The following is a 28,000-nucleotide window of genomic DNA, read 5'->3' as shown; positions in this document are numbered from 1 at the left end:
GCGGTAAAGATGGCGGCGTCAGAGGGGGCGCGTAGCGGCCGGACAACGGCAAAACGATTCTGAAAAGCTCCGGATTTGACCGAATCTCGCTCGTCGGTTACCGTCAATATCTGCTCGGATACCGTCTGGATCACCGGAATAGGGATAATCGCTGTCACACGCCGGGGTTGCGATTTTATTGTTAAAGGCAGGGTGGGTGGGTTTCACTGATAGCTGCTAACGTTAGCTAACAGGCTAGCCAAGCGAGCTAGTTAACGTTAGCTCTGTGAAGAAGAGCGGGGAGGGGATTGAGGAAGACTATTCGGGCCAGGCCGCTCCAGCTTGGGGGAATGTGAACCAGAGGTGCGCTGGGGGGTTTGCTCGCTTCGTCCCAAACGTCCTTACGCCAAACTACCGGGATGGGGCAGCAGGTAGGCCGCGTCGGTGAGGGCACATCGACCGGACTCCAGCCACCACAGCCCCACGCGTCCCAACCGCACCAAGGGAAGGGGAACCGGGGGAGCGGCGCCGGGAGGAGACCCCGAGAACCCGGCAGTAGCACCGGGACACCGCCAGGCAGGACTGCTGCAGTCAACGTGCCCGACCCAGGGATCAATATATTCACGCAGCATTCAGGTAACGAGAGAACCACGTTAATTAAAGAGGTGTGGGTGACGATGGAGAAGTCCGTTTTTACTTTGATATTTGTTTGCTGCTGATTAGCGTTTGCTAGCCGAGTCCATGCTAGTTTGACAACGACGCGTTAGCGGAAATAGCCATGCCAACCAACATTAGCTTTCCATGTCCCATCCATTTTATTGTGTGTGTGCGTGCGTGTGTGTGTGTGCGTGTGTGTGTTAATTTGTCCATTGTCTGTGTATGCAGGGGCCGTGTATTCAGAAGGTCGATTAATGGTTTGCTCAGATTTGAGACCGACACAGCAGTATGTTGGAGCAAATGAATGTGCTGCATGTGACCTAATGATCCCCACAGGAAGAGTCAGTGCTTTTTGAAAAGAGGAAGAGTCTACTTCTCTTTCTTTCTTTCTTTCTTATTCCCCGAATAAGGGTCATGACTGGAGGTTAGCTAGTTATGTTTCCCTTTAATGCTCCTCTGTGTGATCCCTGGTTTGGTAAACACTGATTCTTGCCTGCGGAGGTTGAGCAGCAATTCCACCCCATTAACTCACTATAGCAGCCACCACAGGCTCACATTACAATACCTAGTGGTTTTCACATGCTCACTTACATCCTCTGTCTGATAATGTCTACTGTTACAACACCTTCAGCAAGATGACTGCACAGTTTGATCCTGTGGGAAAATCTCTGTGAATTATTTAAGTCACCTTCAGTCATGCGAACATCAAAGTTGAAAGCTATTCTTATGTGATTATATTTTAATACTCTTACGTCTATCCACTTACATGTTCAGGGAGTCTATTGGGTAACTTATGTATTACAGGAATAATCCTGGTTAACTGTCATATAAAGACAGATGTCCACAAAACAGAGGTGTGGCAGTGCCTCCCATCACCCATGTTCCTGCCCCAGAGCTTTGATATTGTTATCTGCTCTGTGAGTCATGGAGCAATAGTCCAGCAGTAACCCCTCCATGCCCTAGATGGCCTGCCTCCTTCCTCCCAGCCTTCTCGCCTCAGGCAGAATCTCTCAATGGCTGATCTGAGCTTATAAGAAATGGGGATGACGGGATGTCTATGAGATGGTGTGCTTATTATCAGCATTATCCATATCACTTTAATGCATTTTATTGATAAAGGGCTTCCACAGTTGTCCAGTGTGTTTAACATGGCAATCAAGAAGGCGCCCATTCATGATATACCCTGTCTTTCTTACTCTGTGCATTTGTGACATCCTGTGCTCTGCTTGATCGTGCACTCTGGTGGGATGCTTGATGTCTGTCTACCTGCAGTCGGCTTTGTTTCTGACTCGTGGATAATCACTTCGTGTATGCTGCATAGATGTAAAACTGCTGGCAAGACTTTTCTAGTTTTCACTAATGTCCCAGACCCAACCTCCTCACACCGCTGCAGTGAGCAAGGACACGTAGAAGGTGCAAAGCTTTTGAAAATGGAAGACATTTTCGATTCCTGGCCAGCACTTCTTAAAAGTGACCCTCCCGAGCTCGAAGCACATACACAGATCTACTAAGTGCAGCACCACTGAGCGTCTGCGCTACTCTGTTCTCTCCGATGTCGGTGCAGGAGTGGCCTTTTTATAGCAGCCAGGATGCAGTCACATAGCCACTCTGCAGAGAGAATGCTACTCTTCAAAGCACACAATAATAGAACAAAGACTCTTAAGTGAGGAAGCTTGGGACTGTGCGCTCAGTCTTCCATTGGCTATCAAAGTGCCTTTTTTTCTGCTCCTGTATTTGTGTGATAATGATGCAGCATTAATTATACACGTCTTTTGTGGGTGAAGTTCCGACTTGTTCATTAGGGCTCAAAAATATTGTTTAAATAATTTGTTATGCAGTTATTTCTCCATGAACTACTTCGCCATTTAGTTTGTATGTCAATAAAACTTCAATGAATCACAAATTGTCATACAAACGTCACACACATTAAACACATCGTTTTTAACGGCCTGATGGAAAAAACAAATGTTTCTAAGAAAAAGTGTTTATTTAATGTTTACTACACTCAGTTCTCTGCTACTAGCCAAGAAAATAGGTCATACCTAGCTGTCATACTATGGCCTTTATATATAATCTTTTTAATAAAAATCTAAATTTCTGATGCCCTCAATGTTGTGTCAATTTCTCCTTGTGGTATCAAAGAACATCAATATTTTTCAAGGCATTGTATCTCCAGTGTCGTGACAACACTTCACTAGAACAATGTTGTCATGATACCAGAATTAGTAGCAACACTTTTTTAATGATGATTTTGTGGCTTTTTTGCCTTTATTTCAATGGCAACAAAAGAGAGAGAGAGACAGGAAAGCGGGAAGAGAGAGAGGGGATGACATTCAGCAAAGGGCCGGGCTGGAATCAAGTTCAGGCCGCTGCAGTAAGGACTCAGCTTTTTTTATATGGTGTGCACACTCAAGCATGTGAGCTACCAGGATGCCTAAGTATCTTATACTTTTGACAATCATAATGTAGCATGATGCATAATAATAAAATATAAAATATATAAGCAAGCAGCTCCTTGAATGTATAATCATGTATCTGCAGTCATTTATGTCCTGAAATAGTGTTAGGGGTGTTAGGGAGGTGGCTAGATTTGATTTGCTGCTTTGACAATGACTTTATGTGGCCAGGAGGAAGTTAAGATAAGATAAGCTTTATTGATCCCATGCATGCAGGGAAACTGAAGTGCCACAGCAGCAAAAGGAAGTACACCAACAGATGCATAGTAAAGTCAACCAGTGTGACAAGGTGTTGGTGTGATGGCAAATCTAATGTAATGTGTGTTTAGGTATCTAATTGTGTTTTCATAGGCAGATTGTCTTCAGAATCTTTCCTGCTGAAAGCTCTCAGAGATCAACATGTTGAAGTGGTTTTATTAATCCAGCTTCTTAAGCACTTTATAGCTGACGCGCATACTTGTACGACTAAGTGATGCCTTCTTGGTATGTAATTGAAAGGTGCCAGTCTATGAAGAATGCGATTTTGTCTGTTGAAGTCATGCCTGTGTGTTGCTGCATGTCTTTCAGTGGGTATCATATGTGCACAGGCTTCCACTAGGGTTTCTGTCAGTATGCCTGAAACCACTGAGTCATTTCAGAAGGGACAAACAAGAGTCTGGAGGCCTTTGGCGTAAATTGGCTGTTAATTTGCCTGGCCCAGTGGCCTGTACCTCCCCTTTCCCGTCACATCTCTCTCCTCAGTAGTAGTGAATTTTTCAACATGTGGTTCTAGCTCAGGGCTGTCTTTGTCTTTCCCCACTTTAGACAAGGTGAGTCAGCTCCTGTCCCCTGCTCAGGTGTGCAGCAGTTCCCCTAAGCTCATCACTAATTTAGCATCCCTGTCTCTCTGCACGCCAGTGTTTACGCCACAAGACAGACAGGAAACACTGAGCTAACAAGGACAGACAGGGACCAGATTGCCTATGTGCTGATTCAAAGGGAGACAGGCAGCCATCTCTTTGAGTATTGGTTGAAATGCAGTACTGGTGGCTGCAACATATTGATGGTTCCACCCTTTAGCCTTGTCAGGAGTTCAGAGATCTCCATCTCTGCAGTGGGTTCATCTGATACACGTTGCAGTGGGGAGAGGCCTTTTGAACTGCCACAGTGGGGTGAATTTTCTGAAAAATTGGCCTTGTTAATGAAGCAATTTCAAGGTTGCACTTCAATTGATTGCTTTTCATAGTTTGTCACTTTCACATGTTTTCTATTTTGCCTTCCTGAAATGAAACCTTTATCTGGCCTGTGAAAAATTAGGGTGGGTCGGCCTGATTGGTGGATGGACTGTGTAAAGAACCGGCAGCTGCCTTTGAAGGCTCCTTCTATAAAATCAACAAAGCAATCGGCTCATCTATTTTTACTCTAAACAGATCATAGAAATTGGGGCAGATGAGTGGATTTGAATATTTCTTGGCAGCTTACTGATAGTGAATGTAGAGCCAGCCGTACCTAAAGTGCAGAGCTGTTAAAGCTGCCCAGAGGAGAAGGGAGAAGCCTGGATCCAGGATCCAAGGACCTAAGCTGATTTGCATCACGGGTGAAATTAGATTAGAGACAAATCCACTTTTCTCTGGACTCTATGTGCTAAAACCCCCAACAACCAGGATAAGTCACACAGCAGCCACTGCAATGTCAGGGAAAATCAAGCTTCAGATTGTTCAGCAGCTATGGGTGAGAATTTAATAGGCTTGAAAAGATAATATCCTCGAGTAAAGATGATTTGTTGATTTAAAAATAAAACTAGCTAGTTAGTCCTAGTGACTGCCATTAACCACTAGGAGGAGCCATGGCCACACCTCCTCTGGGTACAAGTGGATAGAAATTAGGGCAAAACTGATGAGTCTGATTGTCTCAAAGTTAGGAGTGAGTGTAAATGTGTTTGTAGAGGCATAGAGTTTTTCTGTGCAGATCATTTTAACACAATTAAACATGTTTTATGTCTGAAGACGGCATGTACCATGGTTCTCTCTAATGGATGTGTGTTCAATAATTTATGTCTCTCTGTGCCTTCGTCCTCATCCCAAGCCTTCCCTGTACTACAACGGACTGCTAGGCCTCTCTGTCCTCCAGCCTGATCCTCTATACTGGTCCCTGCACTGACCAGCTCTGCCTGTCCTGTCTCTGTTGAACCCTGGCTGTTGTAATGACCTGGTCACAAATCTGTCAAAGAAGAGTTAAGCCATTTAAAATCAATAAAATGCCCATAATTCAGAGATTTATCTTATTTGCATGTAATGTTTTAAGAAACCGATCAGATGATTACTGAAGATTTTAACATCTTAGAGCTGAGTTTTTAAAGTTTTTTTTCTCCCAAAGTTTTTGTGTCACGGTGACTGTGTGTCTCTGCATCCAAACTCCCATTTAGCAGCCTCGAGCCTTTGCATCTGCTACCAGTCAACCTTCCGTAGTTCCCAAAACCACAGTCCTAGTTTTTATTCCTTGGCCTCGGCTCTGTGCAGCTTATATCATTAAAGAGTGTGGATTAATCAGAACAGTAAGCGATTGGCTGTGCAGATGGTAAAACCATCCCTGGCAGCTGTCAGCTTAGAAACACCAAATGTTTTCAACTTTGTGGAGAGAGTCTCGCAAAATTGTTTTCGGTAGCTCCTGGTTAAATCATGCTTTCGCTCTTAAGCTGCAATGGTGAAGAAGCGGGGGGGGGGAACTAGATATGGTTTAGGAAAGGGGGGCAGTCCCTGTGCCAAGCCTGTTAAGCATTGATTCGCTTCCAGGATCGGTCCTCTGTTGTTGGCATTATCTCTGCTGCTTATCTTCTGGGTTGCAGGCTGGAGACTTGGATGGAAACACACACTTGCGCACGTTACTGTAAACACCCACACATGCAAGCTCATGCATACACATTCTTCCTCACACTGTCTCCCTTTCTGTCTGTCCTCGTCAGTGAAGTTGTAATGTGCTGCAGTTCTCTCTGAGGATTATCCAGCACGTCCTACTCCTGCAGTGTAATCGCCCACCAGCTGACCAGTCAGTCAGAAAACATTAATCAGGACACCCTGAGGCACTGCTGTCCTCAAGTATCCCCTATGATGATGTGATTATTCTGAGAGGAGACAGCTGAGAGTAGTTGATTTTTACAGGACTTTTAGTGATTTGCTCGATGACAGATTACAGGTTACTTTTCAGGTTCCTATGGGTACTGGAAATCCTTGAAAATGCTTCAGTTTTATTGTGATGTTTTTAAGGTTTGAAAGTGCTCTGATTTTGGTGCTTGAAACTGCTTGAAATTGTAACCGCATTATTTACATAATAAATTGCTGCATATTGAGCTCAGCCAAGTTATGTAGGATGCCAAGTCTACTTATAGACAGGGGACACATTTTTCAACTAGGGTTGCAACAGTATTTTAACAGAGATTTCACAAAAATATCTGATGTCATGTGATGAAGTGAAATAACCATTTTGAGTGTATACTAAAAAATGTGCTTGAATTTGACTATGGGAAAGGCGTAGGAACCCTGTTAATAATTCTTCCATCCTGCTGCTCCACCACGTTATTATTACATTATGTAAATAATACAGTAAAGATGTTCTGAATTTGTGATAGTATGTGTAAGATAAGTAGAGAAACCATATAAGTGAGGTATGGCACCATGGCACATACATTGAATGCAGATGCTCCTCTGGGCTGGTTTGGCATCCAGAGGCGTCTCAGCTATCAGACAGAGAGCACAGTGGAAGTAAAATCTGTCAGGCTCCAGTCAGCTCTTTAAACTAAGTCATTTAATGTAAAGCAGCTTAAACATACATCCTAACACAGCTTAACCACACCACGCACAGATTAACTGTTCAGACGTCAAGATTAGGCCTCGGTTTCTCCTGTAAACCCTCGCTGCAAAGAGAGAAGAAAAGCGAGCAGGAGGCAACAAGGAGAGTGGTTTTTTTTAAATGTTTTGGAAAAATCTGCTGCGCCAAACACACCTTGGTTGGTAACATAACCACACACCTCAGTCAGAAATTTTACATCATCCACTGTTAAATTGCATGATGGAAGTAGACAAGAGCGGGCAGATCTGCTGTGAAGACAGTGCTCTGACATCTACGAGTCATGTCGGCTTAAAATTTCCACTGTGATTTCATGACTTCTGCTGGAAAAAAGTAAAACATGGTTTCTTTTTGACTTGGGAATTTAAAGTAGAAATGCTTGTTAACAATCCGAAGACATGTTTTTGCTTTTTTTTTTCACTTTACATCACTTGGACTAAATGAGATATTTAAGCACAGGCGCCCTTCAGCAAATAGACAAGAAAGCCAGGGTGACTTCAGGTTAACTCTATATTGTGTGCGTATCGGAATTAGTCTATCAAAATATATAATAGGCCATTTGCCATATTTGCACGATGTGTGAAGCAGACTAGTGTGGATGAGGCATTTGTTTGAAGTCGCCATATGCCACACTCATCCTCTCTGCTGTCACATAAAGGAGCACTTAGCTTTGTTTCCTGCACACCTAAAGGGAAGCACTTAGATCCCATTATTAACCCATAACAAGCCCTGAGAGGGGCAGGGCAGGGCCGGGTGAGCTGCGGGTTAGGACACCATTCTTCTCTAGTCCAGGATGATCCGCTGGCCCTTAGGCTCAGACTGGTGTTTGTCCACTCCCTAATTGGCATGTTTCCATGTACACAGCAGACATGATGGCCATATAGACAGAGCTGAATAGAGAACATTCAAAGGCGTTCCCGGCAACGGCCTTCATGTGAGTGTGTAACTACTTAGTCAGGGAGGTTTGCAACACCAGGATGTGTTAAAGGCGGGGGTCTGATTGAGGGAGACAAATGAATGTTCTGTTGGAGGCACAGGACAAGAGTAAACATGTTCGTTGTAATAATACTATATACACTAGTTCCACTGCTCATGAAATCTTCAGATGTTTCAGACTGAGATATCTGCAAGCACAAGAGTTTTGTTTTCACACGGTAAATTTCTAGTCCTCATAAACAAGGGATTATCTTACTGAGCCAGTCCACACACACACACACACACACACACTTGCGATGTGGCATTAATGAGGCTATTGTCCTTTGTCCAATCCTCATGAACAACAACTGACTCTTCTCTCTCCTCTCCACTCATACATTCTCTATGGACTACCTCTCAAACTGTGGATGGATTTCTCATAAATCCTGATCATGACATATCACACAAACATGTTAACTTCAATAGTTACAACTAATAATTTTTCTTCAACTGTTAGTATTAATCTTGTGTGAGATAGGGCCTGATGTATGGTTTGTACACAAATTAGGACAACAAAGAGATCATTCTGCAAAAAGCTCAACATTTTCAACATACATTGTATTTTCCAATAATTGATGGTGGATTTGAACATTTTTAATACAGAAATACTAAATACTCTATTTAAGCTTTGTGTGTTTGTTTGCTAGGCATCACAGTCCACACTCTGCCTTTGTGGCAGCGCTACATCGTATATTGTCACTCTGTTTCAAGCTCTATTACTTGACCATTCTTGGTTATATTCTACTTGGTAGCGTTGATACTTTATATTCCCTCTTTGAAAACTATATAGGGCTGCGACTGATGATTATCTTAATAACTGATTAATCTGTCCCAAAAAAATATCTGGGTTAATCATGTGGTGTTTGGCTCTTTTGTTTACTTTACAAAACATTCAAAAACAAGGAAAGATGCCCTTCACAATAGCCTCAGACACTAGGTGACATCTTAAAACGTTTTTATGTCTCAAAGTTAAGGCTGCAACTATTATTGTTTTCATTATGAATTAATCTGCCAGTTATTTTCATAATTAATCTATTAGTCCATAAAATGTCAAAAAATATAAAAAGTGCTCATCACAATTTCACAGAGCCTGACTTAATGTCTTCAGATCGCTTCTCTTGTCCAACACGTCTCTTGTCCAACATAAACTTTAATCGATTATCAAAATAAATATTAATTTTCAACTAATAGATAAATAGACTAATCATTGGATCTCTAGGGAAGGGTTAAAGAATGTCTAACGCTGAACAGATTACAAATCCATCAGATATAGTGTGATAGATTGATTTGGAGCTGTACCAATAAACATGACTTTACTTGAGTCCAAAATTTTCCCTAATTTTGAAGTTACTGGCAGCAGCTGATCATCTTTTACATGTTCCCTCAATCTACATCCGGTTTTTGTGTTTATGTAACAACATGATTCATCAGTGAAGCATCATGTGGTCCTTAGTGAATATCAGAAATGCTGATACTAGATTATCGGATCACTGTAAACCAGTCTCTCGGGCTCCAGTCCTCCTGTTATGATGACTCTCCTGTATTCTTCATCTTTCTGTCTCGAAGTCTGCCACAGGATCTGATCTGACCCGTGCTATAGGATTATGTAATGTCTTGTGTGCGTGGGTGTCATCCGCGGCATTGTCTCAGGTTTTTGTTCGGGCTTCCTGCAGGCAGCCGGCCATCTATCTCTGCACCACCACAATCACTATGCGCTTTGCAGAGTTATTTCTGGAAGTCATGCTGCTATGTTTTGTTCTCCTGCAGCTAAAAATACACCCTTACCTCGCTGGTCATGGGCTTCAGACACGATCTGTATTGTTTTTGATCAGGGTGTGGAAGTGATGTTATTGTGTTGTTTAATACTTTGGCACAAGGTGGTGGGCTGGCAAAGTGAAAGCTTTATAGGCACATGGAGACCCTCATACAAACAGCTGCAGGAGAAGCAGCAAGGAGATAGTCTCACCATTGATGTGTGTCTCATGTTATGTGTGTGTGTGCGCCGTAGGGCCAGGGTCACCTCTGTCCCAGCTGTCTTAGGGCCGCAGGCTTGGCGTGCCCCTCAGACTTGCAAATACCCTCTCTGCTCTGCTCAACACAAAGAGCCGTAGTTTTCTTCAAAATGCACATGTGCTACACTTCACAGCACACACACTGAGGCACCCGGACGGGCACACGACATACCCCACGCAGACCAACTGCTCCCTCAATCAAACAGTTCAGCACAGGAGGTTTAAGCTTGGCCAAGTGGAACAGCATCTTGCTTTTTGTCTGGCATAAGAAGGATTTGGAAGCAATTTAAGAAATATGATCGACTTAATGAAACTGGATCTGGTGCTATGAAAACAATTTGATCTAATTAGGTTATTTTATTTGGGGCTTGGAATATTTGACGAAGTGACTGCGCGTCTTACTCTTTGTCTGGGATGACTGGAATTGAGATCCCTCAAATCGAGACCTCTGACAAATGGCTTAATATCTCTATTTCATTAAAAACATTCCTGAGAAGAGTGATGTGATACGTAGCTGTGTAAGAGGAGCAGCTCTGACAGTTGGCTCAGCCTGGCTACAGCAGTTGCAGTCATGCACATTTACACACATTTACTCACACACACACACACACACACACACACAGAAGAAAAGTGTGGGTCAATAGGACTCCCCCCTCCTATCCAAGGAGAACAAGACCAGCCATCTGCTGTTGGCCACAGTGCTGGTCCAGGCCTCACACACTCCCACACCGCACATATACACACATGCACACACGTCACATTCAGCTCCACTTTCTTCCATACCATACACCCTGCCCTACCACCACCCCCAACCTCTGTATATACATGCCCCCTCCCCTTTACCACACACCTTCCTCGCTCTCTCTCTCTGCCACGTTTTGCCATCCCTTACAGTGCATTAAACCACAGAGAACATCAGTCATGGATGTCTGTGCTCTCCAGATGGACCTTGGAAATCTTTACTCCCTCAGGCCACATCAAAGCTAGTTGGGAGTTCCCAGCAGGAGGCTGCTAGTCACTACTGTAACTTCAGAAGTTTAGGTGGTCAGATTCAAGGACGGCGTGGGTAAATACTTTGTCTGGGGGGTCTCCGTCTCTCTCGGATTGCTTTGCATTCAGCGTTTGTACTCCCACAGTGAAGGAGATGGTTTAGAGAAGTGGCTCGTGCTCTATAGCTTTTTTCTTTGCTAGGAGAATGAACACTTGTGCTTTTCAGTCTCCATCGTCTGAGTGTACATAGACACAGCCGAGCTTTAAAACAACTGTCCGGAGTCGAGATCAAGAAAACCACAGTGTTTCTTCGGATAGCTGACCAGACCTGGGCTGAAGATGTACTGGGAACTGTGGCTGAGCCAGGTCACGGCCAGTGCTGCGCTACAGTGCATGCTGGTCCAGAACAAAGGTGGGCAAGCCTCGTGTGTAGATGTGGACAGACTAGACAATAAAGAGCTAACTTGTTTGGCGGAGGAGACAGATACTGAGTGTTGATTTGAACAAATCTCTGTGGTCAATCTCTCTGCTTTCGTAAGCGTGCATGGCATGTGTCTGCCGCATGGTGCAGACTAACAATGGGAAATGCTTTATTATTTGATGAATTTCTGCCAACTTTGCAAGATTAGAACAAAGACCAACTGTTTTCACTCAATACTTTGAGGTTGCATGGATCAATTGAAGCATTTAACATGGTTTAATCAGCAGTGTCTCAGAATCTTAGGGTGAAAAGCCTGCACCATTCTCACTGACTTTCTCATTATGGTCTGATGATAAAAAGTTCTCTGCCGTCAAGTTTCTGATCTAAGCTGTCAAACTGGGAAAAAAATTTACCTTCTAAGCTGCTGTGCAGTTGTCACAGTCAGCTGTGGAGTTTGTGTCAATCACAGTCATGGTTTTAAACCAGTTACTTTTAGCTTGGTAGCACAACAGAGTAATTCTTTCCCTTCATCTAACCAGTGAGCACAATAAAGAAACAACGGGTAGAAATCTCACAAGAGTTTTGAATTTCTACGACTACCATGTAGCATTGACATTATTCTTCAGTTTTTTCCATTCAGTTGGCTGTTCTGTCTTCATCTGACCTTGTTATGAATAATGAAACCTGTGCTAAGAGTATAATCCTACATTCACTGTTTCACTGCCAACTGTAATTACAAACACAGAAGCAGTCCATGGTGGTTCAAGGTGAAAAGACGGTACGACAGGAATGCTAATTAGCGCTTGTTATTAAAAGCACATTATATATTAATTAGAAGAAGGAATCAGTACAACTACTACAGGAGGAAGAACTGTTAACAATTATCTAGTTTCCATGTTAAACTTTAGCCTGAATGTGTAGGTGGTAGCTTTTAATGATGGCAGATGTTGAAACCCAGAAGTAAACCTTTAGCTCTCCTTGCAAGTGCCATGTGGTGTCCTTTTCTGTTAAAATACTAAATCCTATCCATGATTTTTTTTTCTTAATTTAAGACATCAGCGTGAACTATTATGTTTGATTTTGACAAAAAATAATAATGCAGGATTCAAGACCACACCATGGTCAACAAAATAATGACTCGTCTGTGCAAATGTAGTTGAATGCCAAACCACTTTTTATTTTGTACTGTATTTATACAAGATGCATATTTAAAAATAATACAGCCAGATCGCCTCTGTTTATGGTGTTGCCCTCATCTGGGGGTTTGTGTGGTGCTTTCCCAGTTGTTTCTCGATATTTTTATTGCGACATACCACTCAGTATAATGCAATCCTGTACAATCATACCATAAACGCAAGCTCCCAAAACAACTATGGAGTTTAATGCACATTTCAGGGCTGTTTTGATAACATTATTTCAATTGTGTGTTTTAATTTAAGGGTCCAGTTTGTTGGATACAGGGGGAACTATTTCCAGAAATTGAATATAACATTCATAAGCATGCTTTTATTAGTATACAATCACTAGAAACTAATGGTAATTGTGTTTTGTTACCTTAGAACAGGTATTTTATATCTATAGGAGAGGGTCGTCTCCCACAGAGCCCGCCATGTTGCACCGCCATGTCTTTCTGGTAGACCAGAGCAGACAAACCAAACACTGGCTTTAGAGAGGGACAACATAGGTTCTCCTACACACTTGGCGGGTGAGGAGAGGGGGATTCAGTTGGTTGTAATCTGTAACCTCACTGCTAGATGCCACTTAAGCCTACACATTGGACCTGTAAAGCAAGTGAAAATAAATTTAAACTCTGTTAAAAGTCTGTCATTTCTTTCAGTGATAGAGTTATAAGATTACAGCTGGTGCTTCCTATAGGAGGAGTTTATAGATTAGGACATCTGACGTTGTTTATGTTTAAAGTCATTCTATAAATAAATAAAGGATCACTAGGTTAATGCTGAGCAACCGCTTCCACCATATCTTAAAGCAAGAAAAACCTGCTATGTGTTGTTTTAAACTTGCTTGTATTACACTACTTGTTCTGCGTCCCTCGATTTCACCACCCTCCTCTCCCACTCGCTCAGCAGCTGTCCAGACATGCAGTGAGTTTGGCAGCAGCTGTCGAGTGTACTGCGTGTTAGCTACGCATGTACTCGTTCATCATTGTGTGTCTGTGGGTGTGTGCAATGTAGCTATGGTAATCACTGCATCCTATCCCAGTGCTTTGGCTCCTCCCTCTTGCTCTCCGTATATACACACGTACAAAAACACTCCCACCTCAGATCTTACCTGGTTTGGGCTAGACACAGCAGGCCTCTGTGTGTAGCTTGTGATAACAGTGCTCTTCAGAGAGTGGTTTGGTTAAAGTAATGCTTTTGAGGTGCCTGCAGGCGAGCAGCAGTTTTGAGGAAGAGTGGGCTGCTCTGAGTGGCCGTCAGCTCCACACAGGGCACAGGCAGGGGAAACCGCCTGGACAGACAGGTAGACCATCTGTGAAATGGGCTCTTGGGATTATGCTGGATTCAATCTGTAGCATTTGGTTAGAGGACATCAGTCTTACCACTCAGCTACCCTGCTACTGGAGCACTTTTTGCCTAAAGACAGGAGAGGAATAGAACATTTTTGTGATTTGTATCTGCTGAGTGACTTTGAGGCATAAAGCAACTTATTGTAACTTGTTTTTTTATGTGTTGGACTGTGGACAACACAGTGTTTCTGTCTCTTTTTTTGCCACTGTTCGCATGTGTAAGTGATGTTGTATTCTCAGTCACAATTTTGTTTTCTAGTCTAACAGTGTTTCTTCTCTTTCCCTGCCCTTTGCCCTATCGTCTTCCTCCAGAAGCTCTCCACAGGCCATTCGGCCTGGACTCGGCGGCGCTGACAGAGGCGGTGCGCTGGAGCTCCAAGGAAAACCTGCTGGGGGCGGCCGAGAGCGACCCTAACCTCTTCGTTGCACTTTATGACTTTGTCGCCAGCGGAGACAACACGCTCAGCATCACTAAAGGTAAACAATGACGTTGATCACTGTAAATTAATTGCCCAGCTGATTATGTTTATGTTTGCTTACTAAATCCCTCACAACTCACAAAAACGGTTTCGTCATGTTGTGTGCTGAAACTTGAAAGACTCGTCCTACAGTTCACTCTTTCCATGTATCATCACTGAAGCTTGTTTCTTAGCTACGTGATGTTACTCTGTTCTCAACCACGCCTTCCTAAGCAGCATTGTTGCTGTTTGTTGCAACAGGACCGAGTGATTCCCTTACAGTCATCGGTAAAATCCTTGAGGCAGGGATGGTGATTGGCAGCTCAGCAACTCCTGGAAAAGAATGTTTTATGAGTAAAAGTGTAGTTATGTCAGAGGAATGTGGTGTGTCACTGGAGCAGAAACCACTGCTATTATTATGTCACCCTGTTGTGACATCAGCAGGTATCTGACCCAGCATACAGCTTTCTTTGTCACCTGCCCACCCACACCCAACACGCTCTTTCACACTTTACTTTGATTCATTTACAACATCTGTGAGCCTGTTGTTTTTATTCTTTATTATCAACAAATCCAGAGGTTGAAAAATACTATTATAGCTGGTAACAATGAAATGTTACTCTAAACCTTTGCAAACAGCATGACTAAAATACAGCTGATGTCTTTTCAATATTTTCTCACTTCTCACTCCTCTCTCTGTTGCAAACAGTGTAGACCTCCTCTCTCTCAACCAGCAGCAGTTAACCGGTCACCCAGCTCTCCCCTGAGTAATGAGCTAAAAATATCTTCATAATATTATCCAGAGACAGCCAGGCTCTTATCCCCAACCCGATCTAAAGCATTAAACGTGGCAGAGTGTGTTAATTATCCATCGTTTTAGGACTTCCACGGCAGCTGCCTGGGATGGAAATGATGTTTAGACCCTGACTCATGGAGTGAATCTGAGATCCCTGCCCACATGCATGCAAGCACATGTGCACTCCCAGGCTCCACTGCACTTTTCCTCTCCGTCCTGCTCTTTGCTCCGTCACATGGAACCAGCCCAGCATGCCTCTAATGCTGCGTTAATATGGAATATGTTCAACTGTAATAATAACAGGTGGATGAGCGCAGCGGGCAGAGGCTGATCACAGAGAGAGGCTTAGCAGGCCCCTGTCTGGGGCTAAGCGTCGTCTCTTCTCCGTGCCAGGCCAAACCAGGCTAGAACAGACCAGAGGCCCGCTTCAGGCACACGTTGCTCCCAGTGTGAGGCAGAGAGGCAGTCAGTGTTTCCACTCCCACAAAACTTACAGACACAGAAGAATACAGACACAGAGGAGACTGATGGATTGGTGGGCTGGATGTGGATAACCATCACTGTTTAATGTAGTTCTCTGGATAGCTAGCAAAGAGTGTTTCATTTTAAGAGAAGGTCTGGTTTGCAGGCCATGGTTGTTTTTACTGACTAGACTTACTGTTAAATTTCTACTATTTCTCACAGTTTAAGGCATTGTGAACCAGTCGTGATACCCTAAATCTGCATTCAGATCAACTCTCGCTGTGTGCGAAAAAAACACCTCGTTCGTTTGAATGAGGCTGTTCCTGCACCGCAATTTGCCAGAAAACACAGGGTAGTCTGGCAAAAAATAAAACTGAACCTGGCTCAACTTTTGCTGCAGCATGATGTCATTCAGCAGGGTGCTGCTGTGACCAGCCAAATACATGCAACTGCACATGCCTAATCGATAGCTTTGTGATGAACATAGAGAAGAAGAAGAAGGAAAGGGAGATGAGGAAGAAGACCACCACACAGTGTAGACTAGAGAGCCAAAAATGGTGTTGCCGATGTGGACATTTTTTACAGTTTCAGAGGAAGACAACACAATTGTTAGGGTTCAGAGAGGAGGGATATAGTCTGTTTAACACCACAAATCGGGGGCCAATTTGGGATCGCAAAAAACCTTTGCGTTTAGGATTTTTCACCCTTGGTTCCATTGTTATAACAGCCAACGAGCAGCATGTGGAAGAAACTTGTTTGTTATGTAGCCAATCAAAAGCAACGTGTACCGTACAACATTGCAACAATCAGCTGCACTTAAAAGTTTGTACAAGTCAACGGTATAAGTAGGCCTACATTAAATAGGAGGGGTTACATCACAATCAGTGTTCATTGTCACAACCAGTTTACAGGATGGACGTAACCAGAGAGCATCTCGCCGTCTGCAGAGCATTTGATTGACAGTAGTTGGGAGATCAAGGGTAGATTGTCTGCTAGTTAATTGATCGCGGACTGTGTCATTCTCTCAGACGGATAGAAAATAATAAAATGCTAAAATGGATCACCAAATATACATGGGTAGCTGTTAATATACCTAGGCGAATCCTATATGTGTGGGAAACACTGAACTTTTAGATATTATCGGTTATCATATTGGTATCGGTCACAAGAAGCTGGTAATAATCGGTTATTGCATCAGCTAGGAAAAAATCCATGTCGTGTATCCCAGTAACTGTGTCATTTGAACGGTGAATTTGCTCGTAACGAAAGATCAAATTGTTGCTACTGTGATAACGTTTCAAGTTGTGAAATCTTGTCTGGGTATTATAAACCACTACACAGTGTTTTGGCATCTGATAAGCCTTTAAAAGCATTAAGCATTAATTAATCGGTTGCTTCACCTGGATCAATGTAAGTGTCTCATCGGAATCTGAAGCAACACCGCACCAACGCAGCACCTTGCTTTTTTTTTCTTCTCTGGTCTGAACGCCCACTAAAGGGTAACATGCCGTGTAGTCATCAGGGCTATTGAAAGAATTCAAGGGGTGAAGGGATACTTTGTGTGTGAGTCTGAGTTGAGGGAGAGATAAAGACAAGTGCAGACAGGAAGAAAACTTCGTGTCGAAATGTGTGGTGGAAGTGCAGAGCTAGATAGACTCATACTTCTGCCTCCCTCTCTTCCTCTTCTTCCCCTTTTTTCTTTCTCCAATCCCCCCCATCAGTCTGACCACGGCTTCATTCAGTGTTGTTTGTTGCACTGATTGCTCCCTCCCTCCTCCAGTCTCAGCACATCAGCTCCTCTGCTCCCTCATGTCTTCTGCACTTGCGTCACAGACAGGCGAAGACAACAGACCAAGTCACTACATGCCTGGCTTTGCCTAGCCCTCTATGACAGATATGCAGCTCACCCAACCCTATCATTGTTCCATAGTGTTTGATGTAGTTTCAAAGAGAGGCATGTCGTATCCATGACTCCTCTCTTCTGTTTATGACCTGTTATTAACGACAAACCCTGTTACCTGATAAGAAATTTTGTTCTGTGTTGTGTCTCCCTAAGGAATTTGAAGGAAAACTTAATTAATTGAATCCTGTGATCCGTGCCAGATGCTTTCTCTTTAAACTCTTGATTCACTTTTTAATTTAAGACATTTGTTAGTATTGATTAGCTATCATGTCTTTTTTTATAAAGGGCACTTTAACAGGACACATATTAATCTTTCCAACCACCAGTCCAAGCTGCCACCGTTAGTCTTACAAGTTTGCCCTCCTCTGTCCAGGTGAGAAGCTGCGTGTGCTGGGCTACAACCAGAATGGGGAGTGGAGCGAAGTGCGCTCAAAGAACGGCCAGGGTTGGGTGCCCTCCAACTACATCACGCCAGTCAACAGTCTGGAGAAGCACAGCTGGTACCACGGGCCCGTGTCACGCAGCGCCGCAGAGTACCTGCTCTCATCCCTCATCAACGGCAGTTTCTTGGTCCGGGAAAGCGAGAGCAGCCCAGGACAGCTGTCAATTTCTCTCCGCTATGAGGGGAGAGTGTACCACTACCGAATCAACACAGCCTCTGATGGAAAGGTAGAGTTTAATAGAGTGATCAGAGTTAGCTGTAGTTGGTGTTAAGATGGTGATAACATTTCAAAACCGTGTCCCTCTGCTACCCTCCTCAGGTGTATGTGACATCCGAGAGCCGTTTTGCCACCCTGGCCGAGCTGGTCCACCACCACTCCACTGTAGCAGATGGCCTGGTCACCACCCTGCACTACCCAGCACCCAAATGCAACAAACCCACAGTGTACGGTGTGTCGCCCATCCATGACAAGTGGGAGATGGAGCGCACAGACATCACCATGAAGCACAAGCTGGGTGGAGGCCAGTATGGTGAGGTGTATGTGGGAGTGTGGAAAAAGTACAACCTCACAGTGGCTGTCAAAACACTTAAGGTAAGAAAAGGCCCTCGTGTCAAGTTAATTATAGAAAGCTAAATTGTAAGAATAGCCTGTTCTTGATAGTTATTATCTCAGTACTTTCATCTGTACGTGGTGTGGCATAGGTAAAACAGTGGTGGTAGAGCATCACCTGCAGGTGGACTTTGGTATTACATGTGCTGATCACTTAGGACCAACTCTTACATCTGTCTAACTCACTGGTGAAACTTATCCGTCTTTTCTTTTTCAATTTTTTCAATGTTCTATAATGACAGGAGGACACCATGGAAGTTGAAGAATTCCTGAAAGAAGCCGCCGTCATGAAGGAGGTTAAACACCCAAACCTCGTTCAGCTACTAGGTCAGTATTTATGAACATTATTGACTGTATTTGGCTAATAACCCTTTTTATATGTACATAAACAATATTTATTCCAATACATTCTGACCTTAGCGTTTGTTGGTAACTGTATTCTGACTGCTACCTCTCCCACAGGTGTGTGCACGCTGGAGCCTCCGTTCTACATCGTGACAGAGTACATGCCACACGGCAACCTGTTGGACTACTTGAGAGATTGTGACAAAGAGGAGGTGAACGCTGTGGTGCTGCTGTACATGGCCACACAGATCTCCTCTGCCATGGAGTACCTGGAGAAGAAGAACTTCATACACAGGTAAAGGGAATGGTCTAGTTTTCTTCTCCATGAGTTTGTCCACCTCATATGTCACAGTAGTCTAATTTCTCTTTCTTCCCCACCTCTCTCTCTCAGGGATCTAGCAGCGAGGAACTGCCTGGTCGGGGAGAATCATGTCGTGAAGGTTGCAGACTTTGGCTTGAGCCGGTTGATGACTGGTGACACCTACACTGCCCATGCTGGGGCCAAGTTCCCCATCAAGTGGACTGCACCAGAGAGCCTTGCATATAACACCTTCTCGATCAAGTCTGATGTCTGGGGTGAGCAATCCATGTGCATACATTCATACTAAGTGTTTTTCCCTCTTGTATTTCCAATATGCTAATGTTTGATCTTCTAAAACTATCTTCCTAACAGCATTTGGGGTGCTGCTATGGGAAATTGCCACCTATGGCATGTCTCCATACCCTGGCATCGATCTGTCTCAGGTCTATGACCTCCTGGAGAAAGGTTACCGGATGGAGCAGCCTGAGGGATGTCCACCCAAAGTCTATGAACTCATGAGAGCATGTGAGTAGTAGCTATCTTACCTACCCCTTCACATGAACATAAACAGAGTTTGACAGCATGTGTTGGAAAGAGTTTAGTCTGTCTATATTTCTGTCAGATCTGTGTCATGTCACAATTTACTGCGTCTTTCACTTAAAAGTCACTATCCACTCATATATAGTCTTAAAATACAGTACCTTCTTTTAATGACACGCCTTTTTGTCTGTCTCACTACCAGGCTGGCAGTGGAGCCCACTGGACCGGCCTTCATTTGCAGAGATCCACCAAGCCTTTGAAACGATGTTCCATGACTCCAGCATCTCTGAAGGTACAGTTTGGGAAGCTCAAAACCTGCTTTTATAAAGCTTTTAAAATTGCTGCGGTGATTAGGCTGAACAGGCAAACTGGATCTCATTCAGAAGGCTGTTCAGTTAAGCTTCTTTAAGAGACAGCCAGAAAGCAAAAAAAGTATATAAATATGGGTAGTAAGATAAGTAAATAAGAGAAGAATAAATAGAAGTGTAAAATTTGAAAGAGGACTTCCTTTTAATATATTTTTTATCTGTTTTTGGACATTGCAGAGGTAGCAGAGGAGCTCTGTAAGACAGCCTCCTCTGGTCACTGCGGACCACTGCACTCTTTCAGTCACGACATGCCCCTGTTGCCTTCCAAATCTCGCACACTCCACAAGCACACAGAAAACAAGGAGAACATTGAGGGCGGACTCGACGGGCGATCCGACCACAGCTCGCATGGTCACTCAGGTACAGCCAGGCATGCCTACCTTACTACCAACCAGTCCGCTGCACCACATTATGATTCTGCAGGTATACCAGAGGATTCACAAAGTACACTGCAGCGCCGGCGAGCCCGGCGTCTGAAGAGAAGAGCCGTCATCTTCCTTCCCAACTGAACACTGCTGCTGGCGTCTGACTGGCACCCGGTCGATCATTCGGTGCTGTCTCGAGGCAGTTCTGCAAGCACAGCCTGACGTAGTCCCTATAAACTGGCCTAGAATTACAACTGTGTCAGCAATTGATACATTTAGGAACAAGTATTTGATTTCTAGTTTGGTTCAAGGTTCTATTTATGCAGCAATGAAACTTCAGTCAACCAACACCAATTAAAAGACGTAAAGATGAAAGTAAAACTATAATAGAACTGTAATGTATAAATACACTCTCAACCTAAAGATGTTCTCCACAAAAACTAAAATAATCCCTCCACAACAACAAGAATAGAACTGTAGAAATTCGACAGTGTCATCTTTCATCTTTACCAAGATCTCGTAGTACTGAGAGTGACCGTTTCTACATCTAACAGTCCCCTACTGTCCCAACGAACATATGATAATAGTAAACTGAGTTTACATTTATTAAATTGATTGAATATTTAAATACATTGAATCTTTATCCTGGCTTTGCTAGTTTCCTATGCAGGTTACATAAAACAACAACATTTCAGGATTGACATGAAAGATTTTAGTTTCCTCCAGCATTGTAAATATGTTTTCAGCTCATCTATCATCTGATTAATGGGGTCGCTTGATGTCAAAGACTCCCAAATATAGATATATGTATATAAATATAATAATAGTAATAAATAGTAATAAACTTTCCACTTTCAAAACCAACTAAGTTACAAGGTGCTTCACAGAATATAATACCATACAGTATAAGAATGACAAATTAAGCAAATAAAATGCAATAATTATATCGTAGTGAACTACATGCTTAACTAAATCATCAGTCCTTGTTTCTGACATATCTGTTGAATGTATTTGTTATCTGTGATGGAAGATGTTCATATTCTGTCTTGTCCTATTTGTTGCATTGCCATTATTCCCACATCCCATTTATTATTTGATAACAAGCCATGTATTCATATTTGCTAACCCAAATATTAAATTTTCCATACTATTGTCTGTTGTTTGTCTTGTCTCGTTTAACTTATTGCTTATTTATTTGTTTTATATTAAAAATAAAATTCTGTTTTATTTGTGTGATTACCTGATGTGTAAATAAGATTGTCTGTCTTTGTCTTGGTCTAACTTCGTTTCCCCTCTTCTGCCACTGTGGCCATTTCATTTACTTCTTGGTCCATGAACATAAGTTACCTCCAATAAAGTGAAGAATAGCTTTTATTAAGTTATGCATCCAATAGATGTTGTGAAAAGTTATGTGAACTTAAAGCAGTCATAAAGCACAAAACCAACATACATTTGGTATGCTTGTGGTAATGTTTAAAATAATGGTTGTTGTAGACATTTATTTTTATATCCAGATGTTATTGATTAAGAGGGAACCATGCCATGTAAGGAATACTGTGTGTGAGTGAACTATAAGTGCCCTTATTCGTTGCCGGGTTAGAGAAAATTATGCATCACTCTTTATTGATTTAACGGCAAGCCCAAGTGTGAAAAATGATAATTACATAACAGTCCTCCTAGTAACAGGGGTTGGGCAGTTTCTGTTTGGCATGTTTTATCGTTAAGTGTATTCATCATCAGGTTTTTTACAAGAGTAACTCATAAATCATTGAATTGGTATGTGCACACTCATGACTGGCATAGCCTCAAAGCGTTCCATCCCTTTTTCTGAAAAGCCTTTTCCTTACTCATGAGTCCCCAAGGAGGAAAAAACAGCTTTTAGATGGAGTCGATCTTATCACAACAGCAAACCTGTCTGTTACAATGAGTGATGTTAATGTATAGGCATATTGAGATACTAAAAGACTTTAAGGCAGAATTTTTTATTAGATATTAAGCAACCTTAAACAAAGATAGATGTTTTCCTTCTGACTCCAGCCCAGTTCTGTTGTTTGGTTTTAATCCAGCCTTCTCTTCTCTTTCTAGGCTGGGCTTCTACACTGTTCGGGGGTGACGGTCGCTCAGGCTCCCCGGCTCTACCCAGAAAACAGCAGCCACGAGATAAATCTCCTGCCAGCCTTCTGGAGGATGCACAGGATATGGGCACATTTACACGAGACCGCAAGACTGGCTTCTTTAGCTCCTTCATAAAGAAGAAGTCTTCCTCTTCATCCTCCTCACCATCCTCCCAGCTCCAACAGAACCTCCCGACGCCACCCAAGAGGAGCAGTTCTTTCCGGGAGATGGAAACACAGCCTCACAAGAAATACGAGCCCACAGCTGATTTTAGCGCTCCTCCTCCCCTACCCCAGTCGGACAGTCTCGGTGGCTTCTCTGCCTCTCCCTCTCACACCCATGGGGAACCCACCCAGGGTCAGTCACGCTGCTGTGGGGCTGCTTTTGGACAGAAACCCTCTGGCGGGGGCCTTGGCTCACAGTTGACGAGTGGCAGCAGTTGGAGTGGGTTGGCTGGTTTTTTCACGCCCAGACTCATCAAAAAGACCCTGGGGCTACGGACAGGAAAGACAGCCTCTTCAGACGATGGTGGAAGTATAGCTGGAGGGCCTAAGCCCTTTCCTAGGTCCAATTCTACCTCCTCCATGTCTGCTGGGCTGCCAGACCTGGAGCGCATGGCTCTGACTTTACCCAGGAACCGCAGTGCAAAGCCCCCTCTAGAGAGGACTGCTTCCACAACCTCCCAACCAGAGAACGGGGCTGCACGGCCCTCAGAAACTCTGCTGCGGAGGATGGATGAGGGGACTGCACAGATCAGGGAAAGGCCCAAAGCCAAGCTACTACCCCGGGGCACTGCTGTAGGAGTGAGGGCACCAGGGGTTGGGGGGGAGGTGGGGGAATCAGACAGTCTGTCTCGGGTCAGGGAGGGTAGAGAGGAGAATGCAGGAGGACTGGACAGGCAGCAGAGTTGGCCATCTCCCTCTAAGACCTCTAGTTCGAGTGCTTCATCGGCTGCAGCAGGTGCACCAACTCACAACCACAAAGTTCCGGTCCTGATCTCCCCCACGCTGAAGCACAGCCCAGCTGACGTCCATCTGGTCGGGTTAGACTCTCAGGGGAACCGCTTCAAACTGCTGTCTGAGCACCAAGCAGACCGGGACCGGCCACGGCTTGTCAAACCCAAGTGTGCTCCTCCTCCTCCTCCCACTCTGCGCAGCCTGCAACACTCCTACAGCGGCGACGGTGAGGAGCAGGTAGGAGGAACACCTGTGGAGGTAAACGGAGACACGTTGAAAGGTCACAGGTCAGGGCGAACGTCAGGAGGAGTGACGACGGGCAGACCGTCAGTGCCACCACCACAAGTGCCTCCTGCATCTTCCTCCTCCTTTTCCTCGTCATGCTCTGCCACCACCAATACGACTCCTACCAAAATGGCCAACGGAGCCACCACCACTGCCTCCTCCTCACACACAGCCGGCTCCAAAGTGGCACTTCGGCGGACCAGGCAGCAAGCGGAGAGAGTGCCCCTGGAGCGGGTAAGCCGCGAGGCCCTGCTGGAGTGTGCAGAGTGCCTGAGCAGCGCCCTCCATGCCAGCTCCGAAAGCCCTGCCAGCAGCCAGGTGCTGGACGCTGGCCATCAGCTGCTAGACTACTGCTCAGGTTATGTGGACTGCATCCCTCAGATGAGGAACAAATTTGCCTTCCGAGAGGCGGTGGGGAAGCTGGAGCTCAGCCTGCAGGAACTGAGGGCCTCGTCCTCAGGAGGAGGAGGGCTGAGCAGCGTGGGGCCCAACACTGTACTGGACAACCTGCACAGCTGTATTAAAGAGATTAGTGATGTAGTACAGAGGTAGCCACTGTGACACCAACTGTCACCTCTTACTACCCGACAGATTGCTTATATTTCCTTTATGTTTCCGGATCTATTGACAGCTTTTTGGGGGCCGAAATGAGAAGAATCTCTTTAAGTACCTCAGAGAAATCACTACAAAATGTAATCCTTTTATTGTTTACAAACAACCGTTTCATAAAATGCCAGTGTGGACACTAATTTTGCTCTGACCTGTACATATTGAGAAATGTTTATACCAAGCTAAATGTGGTTTAAGTCACACCATGAAATGTTTAGCCCACATCTCCACCAGGCCTCGATAAAGGCCTCGTTGTTAAATGAATGTCGAGTGTATCAGCTGTGTGTAGCCAGCCCAGAGAGTAGGTCTACTCTCACTCTGCTTATCTGTCAGTCTGCCACATACTGAGCGAGCATGGTGGTGGTGGTTGTGCCCAGCCTTACTGAGAAGACTAGACAACTGTTTTCACTGACTAAGCTCATACAGTGTTTCATGAATGCGTGAATCATCGTCAGTTGGGTGCTTCACAGGAGAGTATTTTGCTCAGTTTCTGGAGGACTGAGTGACCATAAGCCATTTTAAAAAAGCCATTGTATTCTGAAGCATTGAAAACAACATGAATTCAACATGATTCAAGGTTTTGGGGTCTCAATTTCAAACTTTTATTTTGTGTGCAGGTGTTTTTTTTTCTTCTTTTAATTTCATTTCATAGATTGCAACTGACATTATTTTTAAAGGTCCCATATTATGCTCATTTTCAGGTTCAAACTTTTATTTTCAGTATCTACTCAATGTTTACATGCTGCTTCTGCTGCAGCACCTCTATTCACCCTCTGTCTGAACATTTTAGTCTCTTTAAGGCCTGCCAAGAAGCCCAGTCTGCTCTGATTGGTCAGCTCTCACAGCCCTGAGCAGTCACCACTCACTGTGTTTCTTCATCAGCTCTGCCAGTGTTTTTGCAACAACAGCTGAACTTGGGGCATGGCTGAGGGCGGTGACTGTATAGTTGTGACATCACAACCTTACAGAAGTCCTGACAGCTCGTTTGAAGGCACAGTTTCTAATATAATGCATTTCTCTGTGGATTGAGTATTTTGATACTTTAGCACATAGACCTGCTTTATTATAAAAAAAACCAACCCATTGAAATCTCGCTGTCTATAATATGGGACCTTTAAGTAGATGGACAAATGTGCTAAAACCTCCCTAAAACTGCAGGTATCAGATTAAAGCCTTGTGTTTGAGAGTAATCTTTACAGATTAATCACCAGTTCTGACGCTGACATTCCCACTTGTCCGCACAAGGTGCGACAGTTGAGATCGACTAAAGGGATCACTTACATCATAGAAAGTTGTGTGCTCTTGACAAGCGTGTAAATAAGCTCAAATGAAACATCAATTTCACGTTTCATCAATACCAAATACAGGCTTATCAAATCTTTTAAAAAAAGAAAGAAAGATTTATTTGAATCTGTTTTGTTAAATCCCTGTGGGGTGTCTTATCAAATTCACAGCATTTGTCTTCGCTTCAGTGACGTGACTGACACAGACAACACAGTGCCACACAAATGGGGAAAATCCCCGGTCTCCTAAAGCATTTCAATATTTGTGTCCAGTTATCCTCGCACACATTTCTTCCCTGTATGACGCAGCATAGAGAGCAGAGTGAGGAGAGGGAGAGCACAGGGTAGCGCATGAGGAGGTGAATTGGGACAGTATTTCTATAAGTGTCCTTCTGAGTATGGACAGTGCTGGATTCCCTGTAGCCTTGTCGCGGCCTCAGTGCCTCAAAATTTCTTCAATGTATGAACACTGCGAAACGCAGAGACCTACTTTACACTAATCACACAGTACTGATCTCTCAGCAAACAAACTGCAGTATGTCTTCAGCACATGAGCGATTTGTACATTATTTGGTTCAAAGAAAAAATGCTTTTTAGAATGTCTATGTATGAACTTGAATTTTAAATTATTCCTGTTTTTTTTTTATTAAAAGCACAGACCTATTTTGAGAGAAAAGTTATGTAAATATTTGATTTATTTCATATCCAGGAAACAAAAGATTTATGTGTGGTTACAGCATAAAGAGTAATGTTTTTGACTGAAGAGATGTATTGCAAGACTGAGGCTCATCCACCCAGATCTGAATATCTGCTTTATGAATGTATTATTCTTCCGTTCTGAATCCGGTCGAATGTTCATCTGCATGACTCTTTAATTTCTTTAGGTGCCATTCTTTTTTTATTTATTATTACGATTGTTTTATTGGCCCATACACACTAAAAAAATGTCCAAGAAACAGCTGCTCTATTTTTTTGAGCACAAACAAAACTGTGTACAGCGCACACTCAACTCACAGATATCTTTATTTTCTTTGCTTTGGCTCACGTTTTAATGTACACTGGATAAGGCCTCAGACACATTGGTTCATTGACACATGTTGCATAAAATCAAATCTGTAAACACTGCAGTTCCATAACACTTTCAAAATGCCTGTTAATAACACTTGATGGATTGCCAAGTAAAAGTTTTTGTCAACTTGTTTTGTGGTGCGTTTCATATCATCATTTCATGTTTATTATGTGTCAGTATACGTGCCCAATTTCTTGCCAAACAGGATCCTTTGAGACAAAATAATGATTAATTTAATCACTGTGAGTTTCAAACAACATGGATGAAAAATGCCATATTTTTTCATGATTCTTGGTGCCTTTTTGTGAACAAATAATATACACTATCGTTGCAAGAATTCACTCATATGGCTAGAGCATATCATTAAAACATTTATGTCTTTCTTTCCTTTACCATGGGATTGCGATATCACTACAGCATGCGTTTCTATCATCTGGAGGTTAATGGTCGGATGCAAACTTGAAACCAAAAGGTGCACTTTTTATTAAGTTACCAAGGCCACGTATCAGTGGCCATTAACACTGTTCATATGTTACTTCTTTAACAAATGACACATATGAGTCTGCTGCTGCTCTGTTGTCTCATCTAACCACATCAAAACATTTGTCTAAAAAACTTTAGAATTGCCAAGCACCTGTCCGGCCTCTTTACACGTTAAGTTTTTGTTGATTTGTAGTGCATCTATCTGGAGCAGGTTTCACTAAAAGCCTTATCCCTGGACTTTTTGAAAGAAATAAAATATGTAGGAATTTAGTCAAAGATTACAGTGTCAATAAACTTTTTGGTCCCACTGTTGTTTTTCTTCAAATCTCATATCTGAACTGATGCTGACCACAAATTTCTGCTCATTCTCATTATCAGTCTTCTGCATTTTCTTTTTTTATGTTGCCTGCATGTATCCTGTATATCTGTTGTTTTTCTGTTTTTTGTTTTTTGTTTTTTTACCTTCCTGTCTCCCTGTTTTGGAGAACAGCTCTGGAGAACGTGTGTACACATCATTATACCAAAGGCCACTTCTTCAGTTGTACGAGTGCAATGTAAAAACAACACACACAATAATGGAATATGTGAATCTAAACAGGGATGAAAAATGGCAGAGATGTTAACATTAACTTTTTTATTGTACAAAATATATATTTTGTGTTTTTGTTTTGTTTTTTATTTAAAGCTCACGTTATATTACTGTGAAGTTTTGCTTATCAGTGTTAAGCCTATTGTAAATAATAAAGATATTGATGAATACTGTTACACTCT

General features: G+C 43.2%; 1 protein-coding gene across 2 annotated transcripts; it reads left to right on the top strand.

Moving 5' to 3' along the window:
* The first annotated feature begins 2 nt into the window (after positions 1 to 2).
* abl2 (c-abl oncogene 2, non-receptor tyrosine kinase) lies at positions 3 to 27,994 on the top strand. Of its 2 annotated transcripts, none has more exons than XM_073476779.1 (11): positions 3 to 615; positions 14,155 to 14,316; positions 17,832 to 18,127; positions 18,220 to 18,492; positions 18,753 to 18,837; positions 18,973 to 19,150; positions 19,247 to 19,431; positions 19,529 to 19,681; positions 19,899 to 19,988; positions 20,242 to 20,424; positions 22,515 to 27,994. In XM_073476779.1, the coding sequence occupies exons 1-11, from the start codon at positions 399 to 401 to the stop codon at positions 24,335 to 24,337; spliced, it is 3,645 nt and encodes a 1,214-aa protein (XP_073332880.1). In that variant the 5' UTR covers positions 3 to 398; the 3' UTR covers positions 24,338 to 27,994. The 2 variants fall into 2 exon arrangements, with proteins under 2 accessions (XP_073332880.1, XP_073332879.1); XM_073476778.1 differs by having other exon boundaries at positions 14,152 to 14,316.
* Positions 27,995 to 28,000: the final 6 nt, after the last annotated feature.

The sequence above is a fragment of the Pagrus major genome, chromosome 11 (assembly GCF_040436345.1).
Source record: "Pagrus major chromosome 11, Pma_NU_1.0".
Classification (NCBI taxonomy): Eukaryota; Metazoa; Chordata; class Actinopteri; order Spariformes; family Sparidae; genus Pagrus; species Pagrus major.
This window is presented reverse-complemented; position numbering and strand designations above follow the sequence as displayed.